Source organism: Pelodiscus sinensis, chromosome 2 (genome assembly GCF_052426305.1).
Source record: "Pelodiscus sinensis isolate ZL-2025 chromosome 2, ASM5242630v1, whole genome shotgun sequence".
NCBI classification, from domain to species: Eukaryota; Metazoa; Chordata; order Testudines; family Trionychidae; genus Pelodiscus; species Pelodiscus sinensis.
The window spans coordinates 99664673-99683494 of record NC_143053.1 but is presented as its reverse complement, the minus strand read 5'-3'; the positions used below and the strand labels follow the sequence as shown (position 1 = coordinate 99683494).

Sequence of the window (18822 nt, the reverse complement as noted above, 5' to 3'; positions counted from 1 at the left end):
TAGAAGATTGCAACCAGAAAAAGAGCAAGCTCATAAAATCTTAAATGAATATTTTAGTCAAAGTAGAAATATGAAAAAATCAAGTCGCTTGATACCTACCACATGGTATAGTTTTAATATACTACTGTAAAATACAAAGATTAAAAACACAACAGGATGGAATACCATGTATAAATGTATTGTAAACTATTGCAGGGTTTATTATGACAGACCTGTTCATAAGAGTGTGTTATGTTTCCTCTATTAGTTCATGGAAAGGAGTAGTCCTACTGGCTTACTGTGTACAATATTGTGTGTTGAAACAAGAAGGTAAAAATTATAGCCCCAATATAGCATAAATGAAATTTATCATCATTTTTGCCTGGTTTGCAGTCAAGGTCTGTTACAGTAAAAATGAATGAATGAATGAATGAATGAATGAATGAATGAATAAATAAATGAATAAATAAATGTTGTTCACCTCCTCCTCCTGCCTCTCCAGGTACTGCTTCTGCAGAGGAGACTGTTTGGTGTTTTTTCATGTGCTTTTTGCAGTGAACGGTTGTTCGGAAGCTTTCATCACAGAATGGGCACTTGTAAGGCTTCATGCTCATGTGAGTTGCCATGTGCCTAGTAAGGCTGCCATTGGTAGTGAAAGCTGTATTGCAAATGCTACAGCTGAATGCTTTAACTCCTTAAAGTAAGAGAAAAAATATATTTGTCTGATTCATCTACACAGAGAACATTAAGAGACAACAGCAACTTCCAAAACTGAAGTCACAAAAACAAATAGGTATTTTCATTAGAGACATTTATAAACATCATAAATAAACACAGTATTTAAAAGATACTCTGCCTGTGTGAGTCTTCTCATGTGATTTAAGAACTCCCGAGGAAACAAATCCACGGCCACACAGCTGACATTTATAAGGCTTCTCCCCAGTGTGTGATCGCACATGCTGCTTCAAATGGCTGGATTTCTTAAAACCCTTGTTGCAATATTCACATCTATGTAAACCAAACAAAAAAAAGCTAGTTTTCAGGTTGTATTAAAGACAGTTATTATAGGCTGCACCTCCCTTGCCTGGGACTCTCTCATCCAGCAACCATCTGTGGTCCAGAATGACCACAGATGCTCCTGGATGAGAACATCCCAGAGCAGGAGGACCATTGCTAGGAGCCCCGCGAGTCTGGTGGTGGCAGAGCCGCAACAACCAGGGCAATGGCAATTCCCGAGTGGCAGTGGAGCACTATCTGGGGCTGGGACCATGGCAGCCCAGGCAGCAGCGGGACCATAATATCCTGGGCAGCAGCAGCAGGTTCGCAGGTGCCTGGGTAGTAATGGCAGCATGACTGGGGCTGCCTGCCTCCTGGCAGCAGGGCCAGGACTGCAGCTTCAGCAGCCCGGAAGGGGGAAACCAGGCTGGGCTATGGCAGCCGGACAAAAGCAACACAGCTGGTCATGTACTCCCTCTAAGGTTCAAGGCAGCACAGGTTCACAGGTGATTAATCAGCCCCACCCAGTCCGAAGCTGGCATCTTAGAGGGAATGCTGGCTGGGTCTGGATGTGGATCTGATACTCTGGAGCCACCGGGCTCTATTCCTCGGGGCCGCAAGGTCTGTCGCGGCTCTGCTGTCCCAGCACTGCTGCGTCCAACCCTGTGGCCTCCCAGTCCTCTGGTCCAGGGACTCTCTGGTCTAGCAGTATTCATGGTCCTGACGAATCACAGATGTTGCTGGACCAGAACATCCCAGACAAGAGAGGATCAACCTGTATTTTTTGTTTTGTTTTGCTATGGAGTAGTATTTTTTAGCAAGTAGAAATTCATCAGGTACAGACACTTATCTAAACCAGTGTTTCTCCCATACTGCTACCAGGGGGTTTCCCCCTGTGGGCACAACGGCCTCCTGGATAGTGAGAGTGGGGGGCAAGCAGCAAAGCATCAGCTCCTCATCCTGACTCCCTATTGCTCCTGGATGCACGATCCTGTACCTCCTCTGGAGATAGGTGGGACTCTCAAGCAGAAGGAGCAAGTGAAGGGTAGGAGTGGAGGGAGAGAGTCTTAGATGGGGTCTGAGCTTCAGTTCTGAGGTGGTTAGGCAGCAGGGACTTAGAAAGCCTGGATGAGGAGCAGAGCCCCAGCCCTGAGGCCTCAGGCGCCAACAATAGGGTTGCCAGGTATCTGGTTTTAGACCAGAACACTCAGTGGACCCTGACAGCTATGGTCAGCACTGCTAACTGGACCATTAAAAGTCTGGCTAGCATGTGCCCCAACTGGCTCCTTGTAGCCCCAATGAAGAGGCAGCATGTTGTTCTGGCTCCTAGGGTACCAGTTCCACAGCTCCCACTGTCTGGGAACCATTATCAGTGGGAGCTCTGAGGGTGGTTCCTGCAGACAGGGCAACAAGCAGAGCCTCCATCTAGGATGGCATGTTGCTGCTTCCAGGGAGCCACCTGAGATAAGGGTCGCCTGGAACCTGAACTTCAAATCACCTCCCACACTCTAATTCCCTCCTGAAGTTCACACCCCACACCCAATATAGAGATTAAACCTGTAGTCTGTGCCACCCAATGGTTGTGTTAAAACCCAGAACTTTAATTTCATTATCATACTGCAATTACTAAAGTACAATATAATAGGATTATGTTTGTTACTATTATCATTATTGCACACTTGATTAAAACGATTCCATCACCCTAGGAATGTCAGTACATTTTGTCATACTAGGCATATCCAAGAGATGTCTGCTCAGAAAATATTTTAGCAAATCTTGCATACACGAAAGGCCAATTCAGCAATGAGAGAATAGAGAACTTAGATCTTCTCTTAGTGGAAACTCTTGTAGGTGATCTCTCTCTCGCTTTCTCCAAGGAGTGATGCTCCTTATTCTCAGAAAGCTTTTTGACTATCTTACCAGAGACAGAAGCTGGATACCTTCGATGAGGTACTTCGGGAACTGACAAATCCTGAGCTCACTGAAATACTTATAAAAAGAGGTGGAACCTGTCCAAGGACTGAGGTTGGGGCTACAATACTAGGGCATTTCTGAAGTCAGTCTTGTGGTGCGGTCGAATGAAAACATCTGCAAATTTGCTTCCTTTGGCTTATAAAATCCTTTAAAATAATGTATAAATGATACATTTGATGGGGATATGGGAGTCCTACAGGTAAAACAGGACAATAACCTAACTAACCCCCTCTAATTTAACACTGTTTACAAGAGATAATAAAAACAGTTAAACACATCAAGACATGGACACTAGGTAGCTGCATCTCAGCCATGGGCAGTGAAGAAATTGAGTGCTCATTGGGTGCTCTGTCCTTTACGTAACTTCCCTATTCCATTAGAAAAGGGGTTAAAACCAGCTAGAGGGAGCCTGAGCAGAGTCCAGGACAATTAGGAAAGGACTTATAAGAAGCCAATCAGAGAGCAGCTTGCTGGGGCAGACCTGTTATAAGGAGCTACTCAGCAGAGCAGAGGACAGTTGGGTACTGATCAGCAAGGGTGCAGGACTGGCTCCCAGTGAAGGGGAAGCACCTTGGCCAGAGAGCACTGCTGAACAGGCCAAGACTGATACCAGGGCTGAGAAGGTACAAGGGTCACAGGGAAGTAGCGCAGAAAACATAAGCAATTAAGGGGACTGAAGGAAGGCAGGACAAGACTGTCACCAGAGGGTTCCTGAGCTGGAATCCAAAGAAGTGGATGGGCTTGGGTCTCCCCCATTACTCCACTTCTTGACACCAGGGAAAGTGGCCTATACAGACTTTGGCTTGCTCCTGAGGCAAGGGGCTGCAGTTGGCCACAGTGGCAGGTTTAAAGACTGAGGACTGGGTAGGGAGCACTGTCGCAGGACATTGTCCTGAAGAGGACATTGCGGTCCTGAGAGCAACACTGGTCCAAGGAGAGCCAGTGGAGCAAAGAGCCAGGCATTGGCCAGAAGGGGACATCCTGCTGAGTGTCAGAGCTAATTCCCGGTGTGACCAACAGTAGGTGCCACGCCCATGAATCGCTACAAGGCCTTTGCTACAGACCCTAAGGCTACGTCTACACTGCAAGGGTTTTCCGCAAGAGGAAATGCAAATGGAGCGCTCGTTTGTATGTCACGCTTGCATCTGTATTTTCACCTCCAATCCCTTTTTTGCACAAGAGGTTTTTGCGTAAAAAAGCGCTGTGTAGACGGTTCCTTTTTTAACAAAATCCCCCTTTTGTGCAAGAGCCGTTCTTCCTGAAAAAATGAGGAAGAACGGCTATTGCACAAAAGAGGGATTTTTGTGCAAAAAGGAGCCGACTACGCAGCGTTTTTTTATGCAAAAACTTCTTGTGCAAAAGAGATTTGAGGAGAAAATGCAAATGCGAGCATGACATATGCATTTCCTCTTGTGGAAAACCCTTGCAGCGTAGATGTAGCCTAAGGGATCATACAAAGTTCCGAAGGATATTGTTGGCCAAAAGACTGGGATCTCAAGTGCAGAGAGTACATCCACACCAAGAATGAAATATGTACTTTTACAGAGATGTATGAACATACAAACAAAAAAAATATATATGTTCCCACAATCATGATTCTGTAAAATATATTTGGACTGGTTCTCAGTGGGGATTGTCCCTCACTTGAAGTTTTGTTCAAAATCTTGTAGTCCTCCTATGTTCTCTAGGGTGAACCACATGATAAGCAAAATGCCTTTTTAATGTATTTTTATATTCACTTTCTACAAAGACATGAATTGATGTTTAGATGGCATTGCTGATTTCCAGAGAATTTAATGATATTGGACTTTACTACCATTAAAATGTAGCAATGCAAGAAACTAAGCAAGTCAATTGACAAAGGCCAAAAAGAATTCTAACAGACCTGTATGAACGTCTACTTTGATCTTCGTTGTCCTCAAGAAACTGGGAGCGTTGGGCATGAAGTTCAAGTTCTTCTTGTGACTGATCTTGTAGGAGACGCGTAGTCTACAAATTGAATAGAGATCTAAAACAAATCTTAAAAGCTAGCAATATCTAAAACAAATCTTAAAAGCTAGTTATGGCACAGAAATCTGTATGACAGATTGAGGCATGTGTACATCTCAAGTATTCCACAGAAATGGCATAAGAGCATAAATTTATAAATACATAATTTGTCTAAAAAATTTTGACATTATATGTATCCACAGCATGCACACATCTAGATTTTTAGGTTTAGAAAGGAAGCTGCCAGAAGATGTAAAATAAAGTGATGCATTTGTATATTCTTATACAAGTGGATAGGGAAACTTATTATTTTTCCTTTTTTTTTGTTTTTTTTTTGTTGTTTTTTGTTTTTTCCCCCATTTTGTTTTGCTTTTATTGTGATTAATAATTAAGCGAAAATTCTTCTGGAACATTCCCTTATTTTCTTGGTGGTTACATGAACATCCTCTGAAAGAGGCTACTCTCTTCACAAGGTCAACATCAAGAAATGAACAACAATAAATTCTATCTTTCATATATACTCACTACGTTAATAGTTTCTGTGTTAGGAACTTGAAGAAGATTTGGTTGATGGTAACTTGTTGAAAGAGCCTGAGACTCAAGTGTGCTTGAATCCTGTAGCTGCTGTACAGCTGGAAATTGATTCTGTTGATTGTAGCTGTCATTCACTGTAAAACCTGACATAAATAAAAGAAAGTCAAAAGCCCAGAATAATGGAAAATGAACAAAACGGAAAATAGGACAAATAAATAGTACACAACTTATTTAAATAGCAACTTCAAAAAAATATTAAATAATAATTTACAGCAGAAAATTACAACATTACACTCTTTATTAGTAAACACAAGTAAAATGCATATGCATATCTGAACATCTATTAAATATTCACAGTAATAGGGTTACTTACCATTAGCTGGAGTTCTATTAGACAATCTCCTCCACAGAACAACAGTTTGAAGTTTCTTCAAGAAGCCTCAAATACCTCAGAGCCATTGAAATTTTGAATTTCTTGTATGTAAGCATGCATGTGTCAAACAGGTTGACCCAGCTCCCTTTATTCATATTCATGTTGATATCACACTCCCTTACTCACACTGGAAGCCAATCACAAAATTGCGAAGCTCAGAGGGGAGTATGGCGGGTGAGTGGAGGAGATGACCCAATAGGAGAACTCCAGTTTCTGATAAAGTAACCCCATTTTCTCCACTTTGGATCTCCTCCACATATTCCCACTCTTTAGATTATAGTAAAGAAGAGCCTTGCAGAGCCTTTTAAAAGCAAGTTCAAAGTAAAAATAAAATTGCGTTTCTGTATATGTCTGATAAAGATGGCCTCAGATTACTTTTCTCTGTGTTTTTACTTTGAATATATCAGATTGTAACCTCCCTCTCTATACTGAAGCAATAAATGGAACCATTCCATCACAAAAGGCTCATTGAAAGCCAGGAAAGTATAACTCAGATTTCAGCCTGTTCTGTCACCAACATCAAACATAACTGTTTAACAACAAGAGGAAAGAAAGTAAGAAAGAAGGCAGGATCTGGTATTGCTATTATAAAAACAAATAGAAAATTTGGAGAAACAGAATCAGACATAATTATGCATCATTAAGGAACAGTAAAAGGGCACAATTTTATTTTTGCTGTGTAGTTTGCCTTTAATAGGCAACAGATGAAGATTAAGAAAATAATGTAGAACTGTACAAGCACATCAAATGACCACAACAGCATCAGATTCTAAACCACAATGCTTTACAAAATGTTTGCAGATTACTAAATTTCAGTCACAGGGATGTGCAAGGAGAAAGCAGAACTTTCCTTCCAGTCTCTCGGATGGTAATCCTCACAACAGAGAAACACAGTTATCAGGATAGTAAAATCACCAATAATTGTAGGCAAAACCTTAAAGGGGCTCTAACTCTTGCTACACCTAAACACTTAGTGTGAAAGTATAGTTTTTATAGTTTTCTTTCCTACATCAATCAAACTTACTGAATCTTATTTTCTTCCAAAGTGAAATTCAGATGAAACCCTCAGGAAAAAAAGTACATAACTTCAGGATCAGAATCCCTCTTTTACTGATGGTCAGCTTGTTTAACAGATGCTATAGATCATTTATTCTCCTGGCTGGGGTAACAAAAAGTACCCTGAAGAATGCTTTAATGAAAGTTTAAAGTAATGATCAAGAAGATTGTTTGGGATCAAATTTATATCTGATAGCAAAGAAAATGTTTCAGTGAGAACATATTGAGGCTATCTTTGAAAAAAACAAGAAATTCAAAAGCAAAAATGATGACTTTTAGAAGAACTTGGACAATGCCTTCCCCAACCCATCCAAAAAACCCAAATAAGTTAAGTACACCAAAAGAGACCACCTACAAAACCAATCAAGTCAAGATGAGGTAACACAGTATCTTTTTCTTTAGACAAGGGTAATAAAATGTCTCACTATAACATAACATTATCCATTTCAATTCAATGTTTTGCGGTAAAGAGATTATTTGATATTCTGAACAATTTCAAAAAAATTCTGGAACAATTTCAAACTTTCAAACAAAATGCTCAGAAGAAAGACCTGTACAATCAGAGTTGCTGTTTGGTCACATTGAAGAATTAGTCCATGCCTGTGAAAGAAGTTCTGGCCTGAGTAAGAACTGAAGGTACAACAAGAAACATCTGAGACCCACATTGGTCTGCTTAATTCCTTGTATTAAGATCATATTTCAAACTCTCTCTAATCTTTTAAATGAATCTGGGAATTCAATACAGCAACTTCACAGTTCTGAGAAATGCTGATGGTATCTACTATTACTGTACTTTTACAGTTCATCTATTTATACCTGGGACTAAGAAGATGAAGAAATTATGCATCTTACCAACCATGGCTACACATGAATTCTGTGGCAGAGCCACATATAGAACCCAGCTCTCCTGTGCTTTAATCAAAAGACCATACCCTTTCACCTGAAAACCTTACAGGGCTTCATCCTTCCCTGACATGGAACAGGGGATATTTGGAATTGAGTAGATTCACAGGGGTCTATTACTGGACAGTCCCTGTTTACAGTGTGTTGGAGCCAGGGTATCAGAGACACAAGGCGTCAGAGAATTTATTGTACTGGACCAACTTCTGTTGTGAAAGAGAAAAAGCTTCTGATCTTACACAGAGTTCTTCAAGTCCTTCTCAGTCCTGAATGAGATGCTATACTACTTGCAGCATGATGATCTATTTGTGAAGTTTGCGCTTTCTTGGGTTAAGGACATTTTCCTTCACTTCCACATGAAGTTATACTGAAGAAATATCCTGGAAATCAGCCCATTATCAGAAAACAGAAGTCCTATATATAAGGGCCACAAACTATAGCATCCTGTGGGAAATATTGCATCTGAATTTTGAGTAATAATCTAGAGTCTTCAGTTCCAAAATTGACATCCTTTAAACAATTTAAAGGAATTTATATGCACATTTGGATCTCTATGAAAACACGAAACTGCCAACTAAATATTCTGTATGCCTGCTTATTAACTAAATCTACTGGCACCAGCTAGGCTGCATGCTCAGGCAAACCTTGAGCAGAATCAGAACCTTTAAGTCCTGAACCATCACTGAAAGAGTTTCAATTGCAAGAACTGAGATCACAAACCATGATCTCAACACGTTAGTCAGCAGAATGACAGCAGAGACCTCTGAAAACCCAGTACAATCACCGATACTACCTATATTTGTTGCATCCAACTGCACTTAGAGAAAGGCATCAAAGGAGAGAATGGTGAAATGATCCATTAACGAGAGTGGTCTATGCCAACTGATGTTCAGTAATTGGAAAGTCATAATCCCAAAAACAATTTTCTTGAAAAGCACTACCTCTGATCCACCAAAGATATCTTTAAATAAAGAATCATAGAGTATTCGCATGTAGAATCTCTCAAGAAAAATTCACTGATTTCGTATTCTTGATGTTGTCAAAATCAGACCAAGTGAATAACAGATTACAGTTCTGGCCTATATTACCCTCAGGGAAGGAATCAACTCTTTTTTTAAAAAAGTGTGAATGGTAAAAGAAATGAAGTCTATCTGAACAAAACAGGCATCCTGTAAAATTGCTACAAGAAAAATGTCATGTATGATCCTGATAGTCTACATCTGTTCTTTTACAAATATAGGAGTTGGTTGGATGGTTATTTGAAGTAAAACGTATGAAAATTTCAGAATACTCCAACACTGTTTTATTAATAAACTAAATATTTAACCAATACATTTAACAAGAATTGCAGCCTATAAATACCAAGGAAAGAAAATATAAATTTCTGAGACTCAGATGTCCTACCTAGTTGGCAGGAAAAAGGAACTGAGGAGCATGAAGCACAGATGCAGACATAGGGAGAGGGTCGACCAATTTAACGCATGCATCCGCGCATATGCTTACCTACCTGAAATTCAAAAAAACTGAAGGGCTCCAAGATCTTCAAGGAAACTTCAAAGAGTTGGGAATCTGTGGATGAGATTCCAAGTAGAACAGGAGAAATCTTATACAAATGAAATTTTTATCATGTTTTTTAAATCATGTTGAGCAGCATATATTTCTATGTTAAAAATGAATACTACTAAGACTCCAAAACATTTTTTTCCAGAAAAAGCATTTACCAATGCATATTTACTAACTGGTAAGTAATATACTGAAACTGAAGCATAAATTATATTATACTTTGAGATGAAAATAGTATAATTTCTCAATCTAAAATGAACAGTTTGAGAAAAATCAGTTGTTTCTGCAATTTTGGAAAGATCTCAGATGGGATGGCAATCACAAAATTCCAATGGATTTCAATGGATTTGGATCAGGCCTGCCTGCTTAATAAATCTGGAGACATTAATACTTTCTCTCAAATCTTATACATGCATTATAACAAAGAATAAAAAAACAAGCAAAACACAACTATATCCCAAATTGTGTTACACACTGAAGTAAAGAGAGGCAACTATATCTTTGTAAAGGGCGCTATTTAACTAGACAAGGAACCAAATTAAAAATCAAGGAAATGAAAATCAATAGTAATTCTAACCATTTACTTACAATTAGGAAGCATCAATAGGCATTATATAATTAAATTTAGAACTAAGTTTCCATAAATCCAAATTTTAAACCACTCCCCAGTCACAATCAGAAACGGATCATCTTCAAGTTCTGCATTCCACATTCTACATTCCAGAGGTATTTTTCTGGAAACTTTGGTAAATATCAGAAAAATAATTTTCAAATGATCCATTAATGACTGGCTTTACTGCTGGAGCATCTGAGGACATGTCTAAACTACAGTCTTAAGTTGGGAGCATGGGAGGCAGCTGCCTGAGCATCTCCCCTACCTGCCATGAACTGGGAAATGAGGCAGGCACAGCCTGACTGGAGCAGGGAGCTGAGTGCAGTCAGGCTCTAGACACCCAGCTTTGTTCTTTCAGGGCTCCAGCCTTTGACAAGATAATAAGTAAGGCAGTGTCTACACCAAGGTTGGGCAAGATGCAACCCAGAGGCCGGATCCAGCAGGCCTAACACTTTGATCCAGCCAGCGGACTGCATCTGGCCACTTTCTATTAATATCCTGCTGCCTGTGTCACCAAATTTCCAGGCAGCGGCTCAGGCAGCAGGATCCTGTTTAAATGGGGCTCTCAGTTCCCAGCCATGGTGCTATCCTGGCAGGAGCTGGACCCATGATACCTTTAAATAGCCACAGCAATCTTGGGCAGCTGCCAGGCAACACAGTAAGGCAGGGCTGGGAACCATGAGCCCATTGCTGTGTTTTTAATTTAAAGCCTCGAGCCCAGACAATTCTGGGGGGGGAGGCTAGTCCCCAGCCCTGTCCCTTTCCTACCCAGAGACCATGCCTCTTCGGGATGAGTAGAGCAGCCCATAACTAAATACCAAAATTCATTAAGTGGCCCCGCTATGAAAATTATTTCCCATCCCTGGTCTACAGAGACACTGTCTATAAACTACACCAACATAAGCCCTACCCCTCTTCTGCAGGTTATTATGTTGGTGTAGTAAGGCACTTGCCTTAGTGGGATACGGCTACAGTCTGTTCACTGATAAAATTAGGTTGATGTAAGATCACTTTGTTATGTAGGCCAAGCCTGAATCAGAAATCGGTGGTAGGAAACCAGGTAGAAGCATGTCAGGGCAGAAGTCTAGGATGACACATAGTAAAAGCAGAGGGTATTAGAAAACTGTGGACTGAGAGATACATGGAGCAATGACATGAAGTACTGCTTCCCAGTTTCTGAATGAAAGACACTGGAGAATATGGGATGAGGACAAAGGAGATGAGTAGGACAGGCAAAGCAGCCATCCACAAGAGGGTGAAAGGGACAGAAGAGGTAAGGCGTAGAACAGAAGCAAGACGGAGAGGATAAAAGGACACACTGGTGTATACAAGGGAGTAAAGCGAGGTGATGACGCAGGATGAGACATGCATGCTAGGAAAGAGGTGAGTACAGAGGTCTTGGGTGGGAAATAAGAGATATTTAGAGGAGCCACCAGGAGATGAACCTGAGTTGAGAGAGGAAAGAAGAGAGGACACAAGGAACCAAAAGGGAAGGAAGAGCCTTCCGGTAATCATCTGCTTCACTACTAATCACACTATCCACCCCAGGTATATCTTTCCCTATCATATTCTTTCTCTTCCGGACTTGCTGAAACTTTCAAAAGATAAGCCTTTTGGTAGGCCTCTGCAGACCTTTTATGACAGCCATAGTTAAATTTTTGATACCCATTCAAACACATGACCATTCCCGAGCAAAAGCTTCTTTACAAAGAATTGAGATTGAAAGTTACAGTAGAGTCTAGGTCACATGCAAAATTATTAATGCTTCCTTTAAAAATGTATTTTGCAGCTTCAATAAGCGCCAATACTCAAGTATCTAAAAATGAATGGTTTGGGGATCCAGCCAATTCTTAATGTTATTATGCTTCCATCACTCACTCTAATATCACTAGATTTACCCAACTTTGGTAACACACACACACACACACACACACACACACACACACACACACACAAAAATAACAAATTAATAGGAGATTTTTGTATTTTGATTTTGCATATTTTTTTGCAAATGGTATAGGGCATTGCTATGGCAGTAGTGTAAATTTTATAAGCTAATGCTGTGCATTGATGATTTTTCATCAATATTCTCAAAATTCTTTACAGGCATTAATTAAGCCTCAACATCTTTGTGAGGTTGGCAAACATTACTGTCTTCCATTTATATGTTGTTTAGTTCAGATAGAAAATACCATGCAGACAGCTCATGGTGACACAAACTAGGAACAAAATACAAAATGACTGACTTCAAATCTCATGCTATAACCATTAGATAGAAATAATTTTAATGGAAAATCTAGGTAAGTTTAAATAAGCGAAATAAGCTCTTAATTTTTCAAAGTTTATTTTCAAAATATTTAACATCAGGTTTTTAGTAGAACTCCTTCTGCATGCACCAATGGGACAGCTAAACACAAAGGTTACCCAAATTGTGTGTGCACAGAATTAAGGCTTTTAATTCTAGTACTTTAGGAACAAATTTACTAAGAGCTACAATTTTAAAAACTGATATCTATAACTAACCTTGTGATAACCCTTGTTGATCAAATGACGGCTGTGTTAGAGCTTGCTGTTCAAACTGATTGATGTTCTCCTGTAAAGTATGCTGGGATGTCACAAACCTATCTGAAATCAGGAACATAAATTCAAGAAAAGAAAATGCAAATTAATTAGGTAAATATAAAATTAGTCACAACTAAATTTATGTGATAGGTCTTTATTTAAGCTTTATTATTTTATAATTATTTGTCCGAGCAGTCCTGTGCTAGCAGATGGTGATGTAAAAAGAAAATGCTTGTATAAAATACTACACTGCATATTTTTGTGATTTATTGTTTAAATATGTTTTCCAATAAAAATGGACAAGAATTAATATAATTTTTTTGTATTTCCCCATACATTTTTCACAATTAAGCAGGCTAAGAAAAATTAAGTAATGTACATACATTTAAATAATTATTGTACGCTTTTATAGAAAATGTTTTTCTAAACCATTATTTCAGAAGTCTTCAAGCCAAATTCATGAAAGTTTTCGAGGCAAGATCATTTGAGAACTTCACCTATAACTGATATTTTTTGGGTGGTTTTTGATACACTGAATATATACCTTCATCTTGTTCTAAAGACTGGTCAGTCAATTGTTGCCCCAGTCCTGTTTCTTCTGTGGCTACTACCTGCTGCTGGTCTAGTTCTAAAATAGCTTCTTGATCTGCTGTGACAGCTTCTGGCTGCTGCAGCTCATCACTTTCAATCTCTACTTGCATCTGAGTAGAAACATGAATGCTCTGTCGATCTACTGTTGAATCATCTATTGAAGCAGCTTGCTCATGCTGCTGCAGCTGCTGTGCAAGCTCATACCTGAGAATGAAAGGTGAGATGTTTTATTTGCAAATAATGCCGACCCCCCAGACACTATTTAAACTCTTTCTAAAACAGTTCTACTCTTTTATCACAATGTATATGTATTGAAATAGTTCCTAGATGCTTCAGTTATACACCAGGACCCATTATGCTAGATGCTAACAAGGAAATTTTCCTAATGAATTATGCCAATCAAATTACTCTTAATTCTTTTTAGAACCCACATAATAATACATAGCTCAAATCACAGTAGGTTTTAAGGAAGCTTTAGAGTTGAACTACTGAAATGTACTGAAAGTTTTTTTAAAAAGTTGTATACCTACCTATGAGTTTTCATGTGCTTTTTGCAGTTTAATGACGTTTTGAATGTTTTTTGACAATATGGACACATATATGGTCGGAGATCATTATGGATGCCCATGTGCCGCCTGAGGCTACCACCAGTAGTGAATGCCCCATTACATATAAGACACTTAAAAGCTTTCAGTCCAGTATGAGTTCTAATATGTGCTTTTAGCACTCCAGCTGACACAAAACCTCTTCCACATTGAGAACACTTAAATGGCTTCTCACCAGTGTGTGATCTTGAAAAAAAGAAAAAGAAATGAAAGAACAAATTGGGGAAAAAACATAACCAAAGAGCATTTAACATTTTATTCAACAAAACCTAAAAATATAAGATAAATTGGTTATGTAATTACACTTAAGCACATAATTATAGGTAAGGTTGGTAGTTGTTTATAACTTTGCCAAACTTAAAATATTTGAGCTGAAATTCTGCTTGACAACTGATGCTAATGCTGATTATTAAGTATTACTAGTATAGGTTTGACCTGCCTAGTCCAGCGCTCTCAGGACCTGACCAGTCTAAAAGGAGAGGGTTTGCTGGATATTGGCTGCTCTTTCAGGATCTGTCAGCAGATAGCCAGGCTCCCCTGCTCTGGGGCCATAACTGCCAGGATTCTGCAACCACAGAGTTACCACAGGCTGCCAGGACTCCACTGCCCTGAGCCAGAGCTCTCTGGTCCAGGAGGACAATAGATGTTGACAGATCAGAAAGGTTCACCAGAGCTCTGCTGCCTCAGGGCCAGAACCGCTGGGACTCCAAAGTACCATGGCTGTCCCAGGCTGCTGGGACTCTGCTGCCCTGAGCCAGGGCTCTCTGGTCCAACAGGACCACTGATGTTGCCAAACTAGAGAGCCCCAGACCAGAAAGGTTCAACCTCTACTACTATTGGGAGAATTTTATCTAAAACAATGTAGCCATTTCCAAAAATGGGTGCAAGGACTTGAAACTGGTCAAGGGATAGCTTTTGTATCCAAGATATGCCTTTTGCTGTTCCCGTGAAAATACATGCATAATTAACCAAGTCTTTGAAAAATCTCAGTAGAGACTTGCACATGCACACGAACACCCACCAGGTCCCTGATTAGACTATGGAACCAGACAAGGATGGTGTAAAGAGCAGATTGGGAGAAGGAACTTGAGCACGGATATGGCAACTAAGGATTGGGGTGCTGAGACTGGACACCAGTGGATGAGTGTGAAGACAAATATAAGGAGTCAATGGGAAAGGAAACAGACTGGCTGTGCAAGGAGATCAGAGCATGTATGAGAAGCCTAAGTGGTAGAGAAAAGAACTAGAATTAAGGAAATGTGATTGGAGGAGGCACAAGTTGAAAGTGACGAGGTACAAATGACCAATCTTGCAGCATAGCACAGATAGAGCTGGCAGAAGAGTGTGAAAACTACAATACAATATGTTCCCCTGCACAGGCTCCAATTAAACTTCAATCAAATGACCAATAAGAAAGTATGCACTGATAACCACTAGCCGTGAATTGTGTGCACAGAAAAATATGTATTCAGTTACAAACCCAGTTTCGTTTTTTTAGTTACAGCAGTTAAATAAGTAATTAGTCCCTTCAACATAAGCTCATCAATTTGTACAGCAGGGTACAAGTTAGGCTATGTCTAACACCATGCAGCATTTAGCAAAAAGGAAGTGTCAAACAACTCAGCTGCTAAAAGTTGGTGTATGTGAATGCCATTTGTTGGCATTTTTGCCTCACAAAAGTACTTCTAGCCACAGGAATGGCTTTTGCATTGTAAGCAGCGTCTACACTTGCTGCAGCAAAATTTTAAGTCATTTAGTGGATCGGGGGGTGAGGGTGAAGGAGGGTGGAATTTAAGCACCTGTGAACAACAAAAGCTTTGTTGATCAATTGCAAATGTAGATAAAGCCTTAGTCCAGATCTGGACCAACCTGACTTCAAGTGAATTTTGTAGTTTCACAAGTAAAGGACAGCAAAGTAATAGAACTGAAGCCTTGGCAAGGAGTCCTATAAACACTTTACACAAATTATTCTTCCATTTTAATTGTCCTAACATTAAATTGTATTAAATACATTTCCTTTCTCTTTTGTGTTTATTTTACCTGATATGTTGCTTAAGATGACAAGATTTTTTATATGCACGACTGCAGTAAAAACACTTGTATGGCCTGTCTGCTTCATTTCCAAAACTATTATTAAAATAACTTTGGAAAAACTGGCTATTCCTTGGGATCGGCTGGATAAGACCTGCATGTATAAAACAAAGAACAAAATTGAATTATTTGGTAAAGCTGCAATGGTATAGAGACTGACCATTTTAAAAGAACAATACCTATTTTATAAATATTGTTAATAAATAATAACAGGAAAAGATTTAGACATCTTTACAGCATCTATTCAAAATTATGTGTGGTACCTTAGCTGCACAGTTCCTTGTAGCACTAATGGCTCTAGCCCCTTACAGTAAACTGCAAATATAATCCTATAAATCCATATTATGTTTATTTTCAACAAAATCCAAAGTAAGTTAAATAAAACCCAACTAATTCACTAGCAACTGACTGAAGTCCTATAGAGGGATCTTATTTAAGTTATATCATATGACATTTAATTAGCTGTATTTCATGTTATCCCACTGTCACGTAACGTGAGATTTAACTGAAAGCGTTCATACAAGTGATACCCTGTAGGTAGCACTGGTCTTCCTCACATTACATAAAACCTACATTTGAAATAGTGTGTGGAAATTATTTTCTTTGCTCAACATCTACCTCCGCTAATTGGTAGTCATCTTTTCAGTGTCATAAGAAATTCATTGAGGAAAAACATTTATTTAAACAGATACAATTTATACAATGTACCCTTAAGAAGCCAAATTCAGCTCTGGAAATAAGGGAAGAGTTCCTGTTATTAACTGTCCAAGTCTTAGTCTCAGAAAATTAACCAAAACACAAAACAAAACACCTCTTTTCAAATGACGAGACAGAATGTGGGGTAGCAGCAGATTTCTCAAGAAAAAAAGGTCCAAAATCATTCAGACATCTTTGAACTGAAAACAGGGTCCTGTGCATACCTGTAGTGTCCACTCTTGTAAAGAGTTACTGTATAATTTACTTCTTTTTAAAACTAAGATCCACTTGTGCTGCTTAAATTCACAGCAATAGCCAGGTTTTAGATCTTCAAACTGCCCATTTATCTCTAACTCAGGCCTGCACAACATGCAGTCCGAGGGCCGCATGCGGCCCACAGAGGCTCACTGTGCAGCCCATGACAACTACAGGTGGCGTGGCCCCATCCGAACCACCAGCTGGGCAGAGGAGAGGAGTGCCGCAGGGGAGGAGGAAGTGCAGTGATTTTCGCCACCGGGCTACCTGCATGCAGCTCCGGTGCAAGGAGGCGGGGCGCGAGCCAGACGCCAGCAGATGCCAGGACGCTGGCATGACGCCACGGCCAGCGACCGACGGATTAAAAAAGGCAGAAGCCAGGTAGGGGAGGGGAAGGGGTTTGTGCTGAGCACTGGCCCCAGGCTCCGTGTGGCACTTCCATTTGAAATGTACAAGAGCCCCACATTTCAAAGGTGGAACGCCGCTGCTGCGCCCTCTCATGCAGCTGGGAGGAACCGGCTCCCTCCAGTACGCCCTACTATTCTCCCCTCCTCCCCTTGATGTCTCTTTCTGATAGAGGCAGCGGGGGGGGGAGAAACGACTAGTGTGTTGACTATCTGATAAGCTTTTGCTTATCGGTTAGTCAACTACTTGCTTATATCCCTATAGGAAATATATAAAGAAACCTACCTAAAATATATATTGACCCATGAGCAAATAAAATAAAAATTAAATAAATATTTTTAACAATAAAATAAAACCCACATCTTCTAATTTTCTGTAGAGAACTAGTTCAACCATACCATCAACACGTAGTAAAGACCTTTGCAGCTTGGAATTTCTCATCACCATTCACAGAAAATTATAGTTTTGAGAACACTCAAATGTTACCAGAGAGAAGGTGCCCCTCTTGGAAGAGCAGTAGAAGCTCAGATTCCTGCACTGCACATTTCAAACCCAGTAACCTATGGGAACTACAACATATCTGTAAAAAACTGCCTTTCCACATATTTCACAATTTTAGCCATTAAAAACGTGTAATTTAATGAAATCAATCTAATAACTGGAGACATTTAATTCCACCACAGAACAAAATATGCTTCTATTTCCTCTTTTGTCTAAAAAATAAAGTTGAATAATTGTACTTGAAATACACACCAAACAAAAAACCTGTCGAATCTGACTACTATGTTTTTTGATGTATTCTAAGATTATTAGTGTCAAGAGATTCTTAAAACAAAAACTTGTAGGAAGATGGAACCAAAACATTTAAACTCCTTTTATAAAAGGTAAAAGATTTTACTTATTGAATAAGCAATCTATCTACTTTAAATTATTAGCAACCCAGATTCTGAAACTCAATAAAGGATTCTGAAACTCAATAAAACACCATGATCTTTCAAGACAGGCAATGGTAAGGACACTATAAAAAAAAAGTACTACTGTGTACTATACAGTAATTCCTCATTTAACACTATAGATATGTTTCAGAAAATGATCGTGTTAAGTGAAAACGTGTTATGCGAGGTCAATTTTCCCATTGAAAATAATGGAAAAGATGGGGGTTGCATTTCAAGTGGTGGTGTCTGTTGGGACTGGGACATAAGGTTGGGGGAGAAAGGGGACTGGGTTACAACAGGGAGGGGAGATGTTTGGCTCTGGGGAAGGAAAGGGGAGGGAAGAGGAGAGGGATTGGATTGGGAGCATGCCCCTGTGCTGGGTCTGCTGGGAAACCCCGCCACTGGCCTACAAGTGGGGTGTAGGAGAGGGGGCAAGGCGTCCGGCGAGAGGGAGTAAGTGGGGAACGACGCGACAAGTGGCAAACCCTCCGCTGCTTTGCAGGGAGGCAGGGGAAGCCCCACATAGCCACTGGCATAGGACTGGCTGGGGAAACTGTGTTATTCCGGGGACGGTCGTGGAATTCAAAAAATGTTCCCTAAAAAAAAGAATTGTGCTGTTGCGAAAACGTGTTAAGCTGGGCACTT

The 18822-nt window shown here is 39.9% G+C and overlaps 1 protein-coding gene across 22 annotated transcripts in view; it reads right to left on the bottom strand.

The window, feature by feature from the left end:
• Nucleotides 1-18822, bottom strand: part of ZNF236 (zinc finger protein 236) — a 221643-nt gene that overhangs the window by 135674 nt on the left and 67147 nt on the right. For all 22 annotated transcript variants that reach the window (XM_075921084.2, XM_075921086.2, XM_089776349.1 and 19 more), the window contains 8 exons: nt 15836-15980; nt 13721-13981; nt 13144-13394; nt 12561-12662; nt 5464-5615; nt 4835-4938; nt 836-987; nt 461-673 (listed from right to left, as the gene is read on the bottom strand). In XM_075921084.2, coding sequence (XP_075777199.1) covers nt 461-673; nt 836-987; nt 4835-4938; nt 5464-5615; nt 12561-12662; nt 13144-13394; nt 13721-13981; nt 15836-15980 — 1380 coding nt within the window. The remainder of the gene's footprint in view (nt 1-460; nt 674-835; nt 988-4834; nt 4939-5463; nt 5616-12560; nt 12663-13143; nt 13395-13720; nt 13982-15835; nt 15981-18822) is intronic.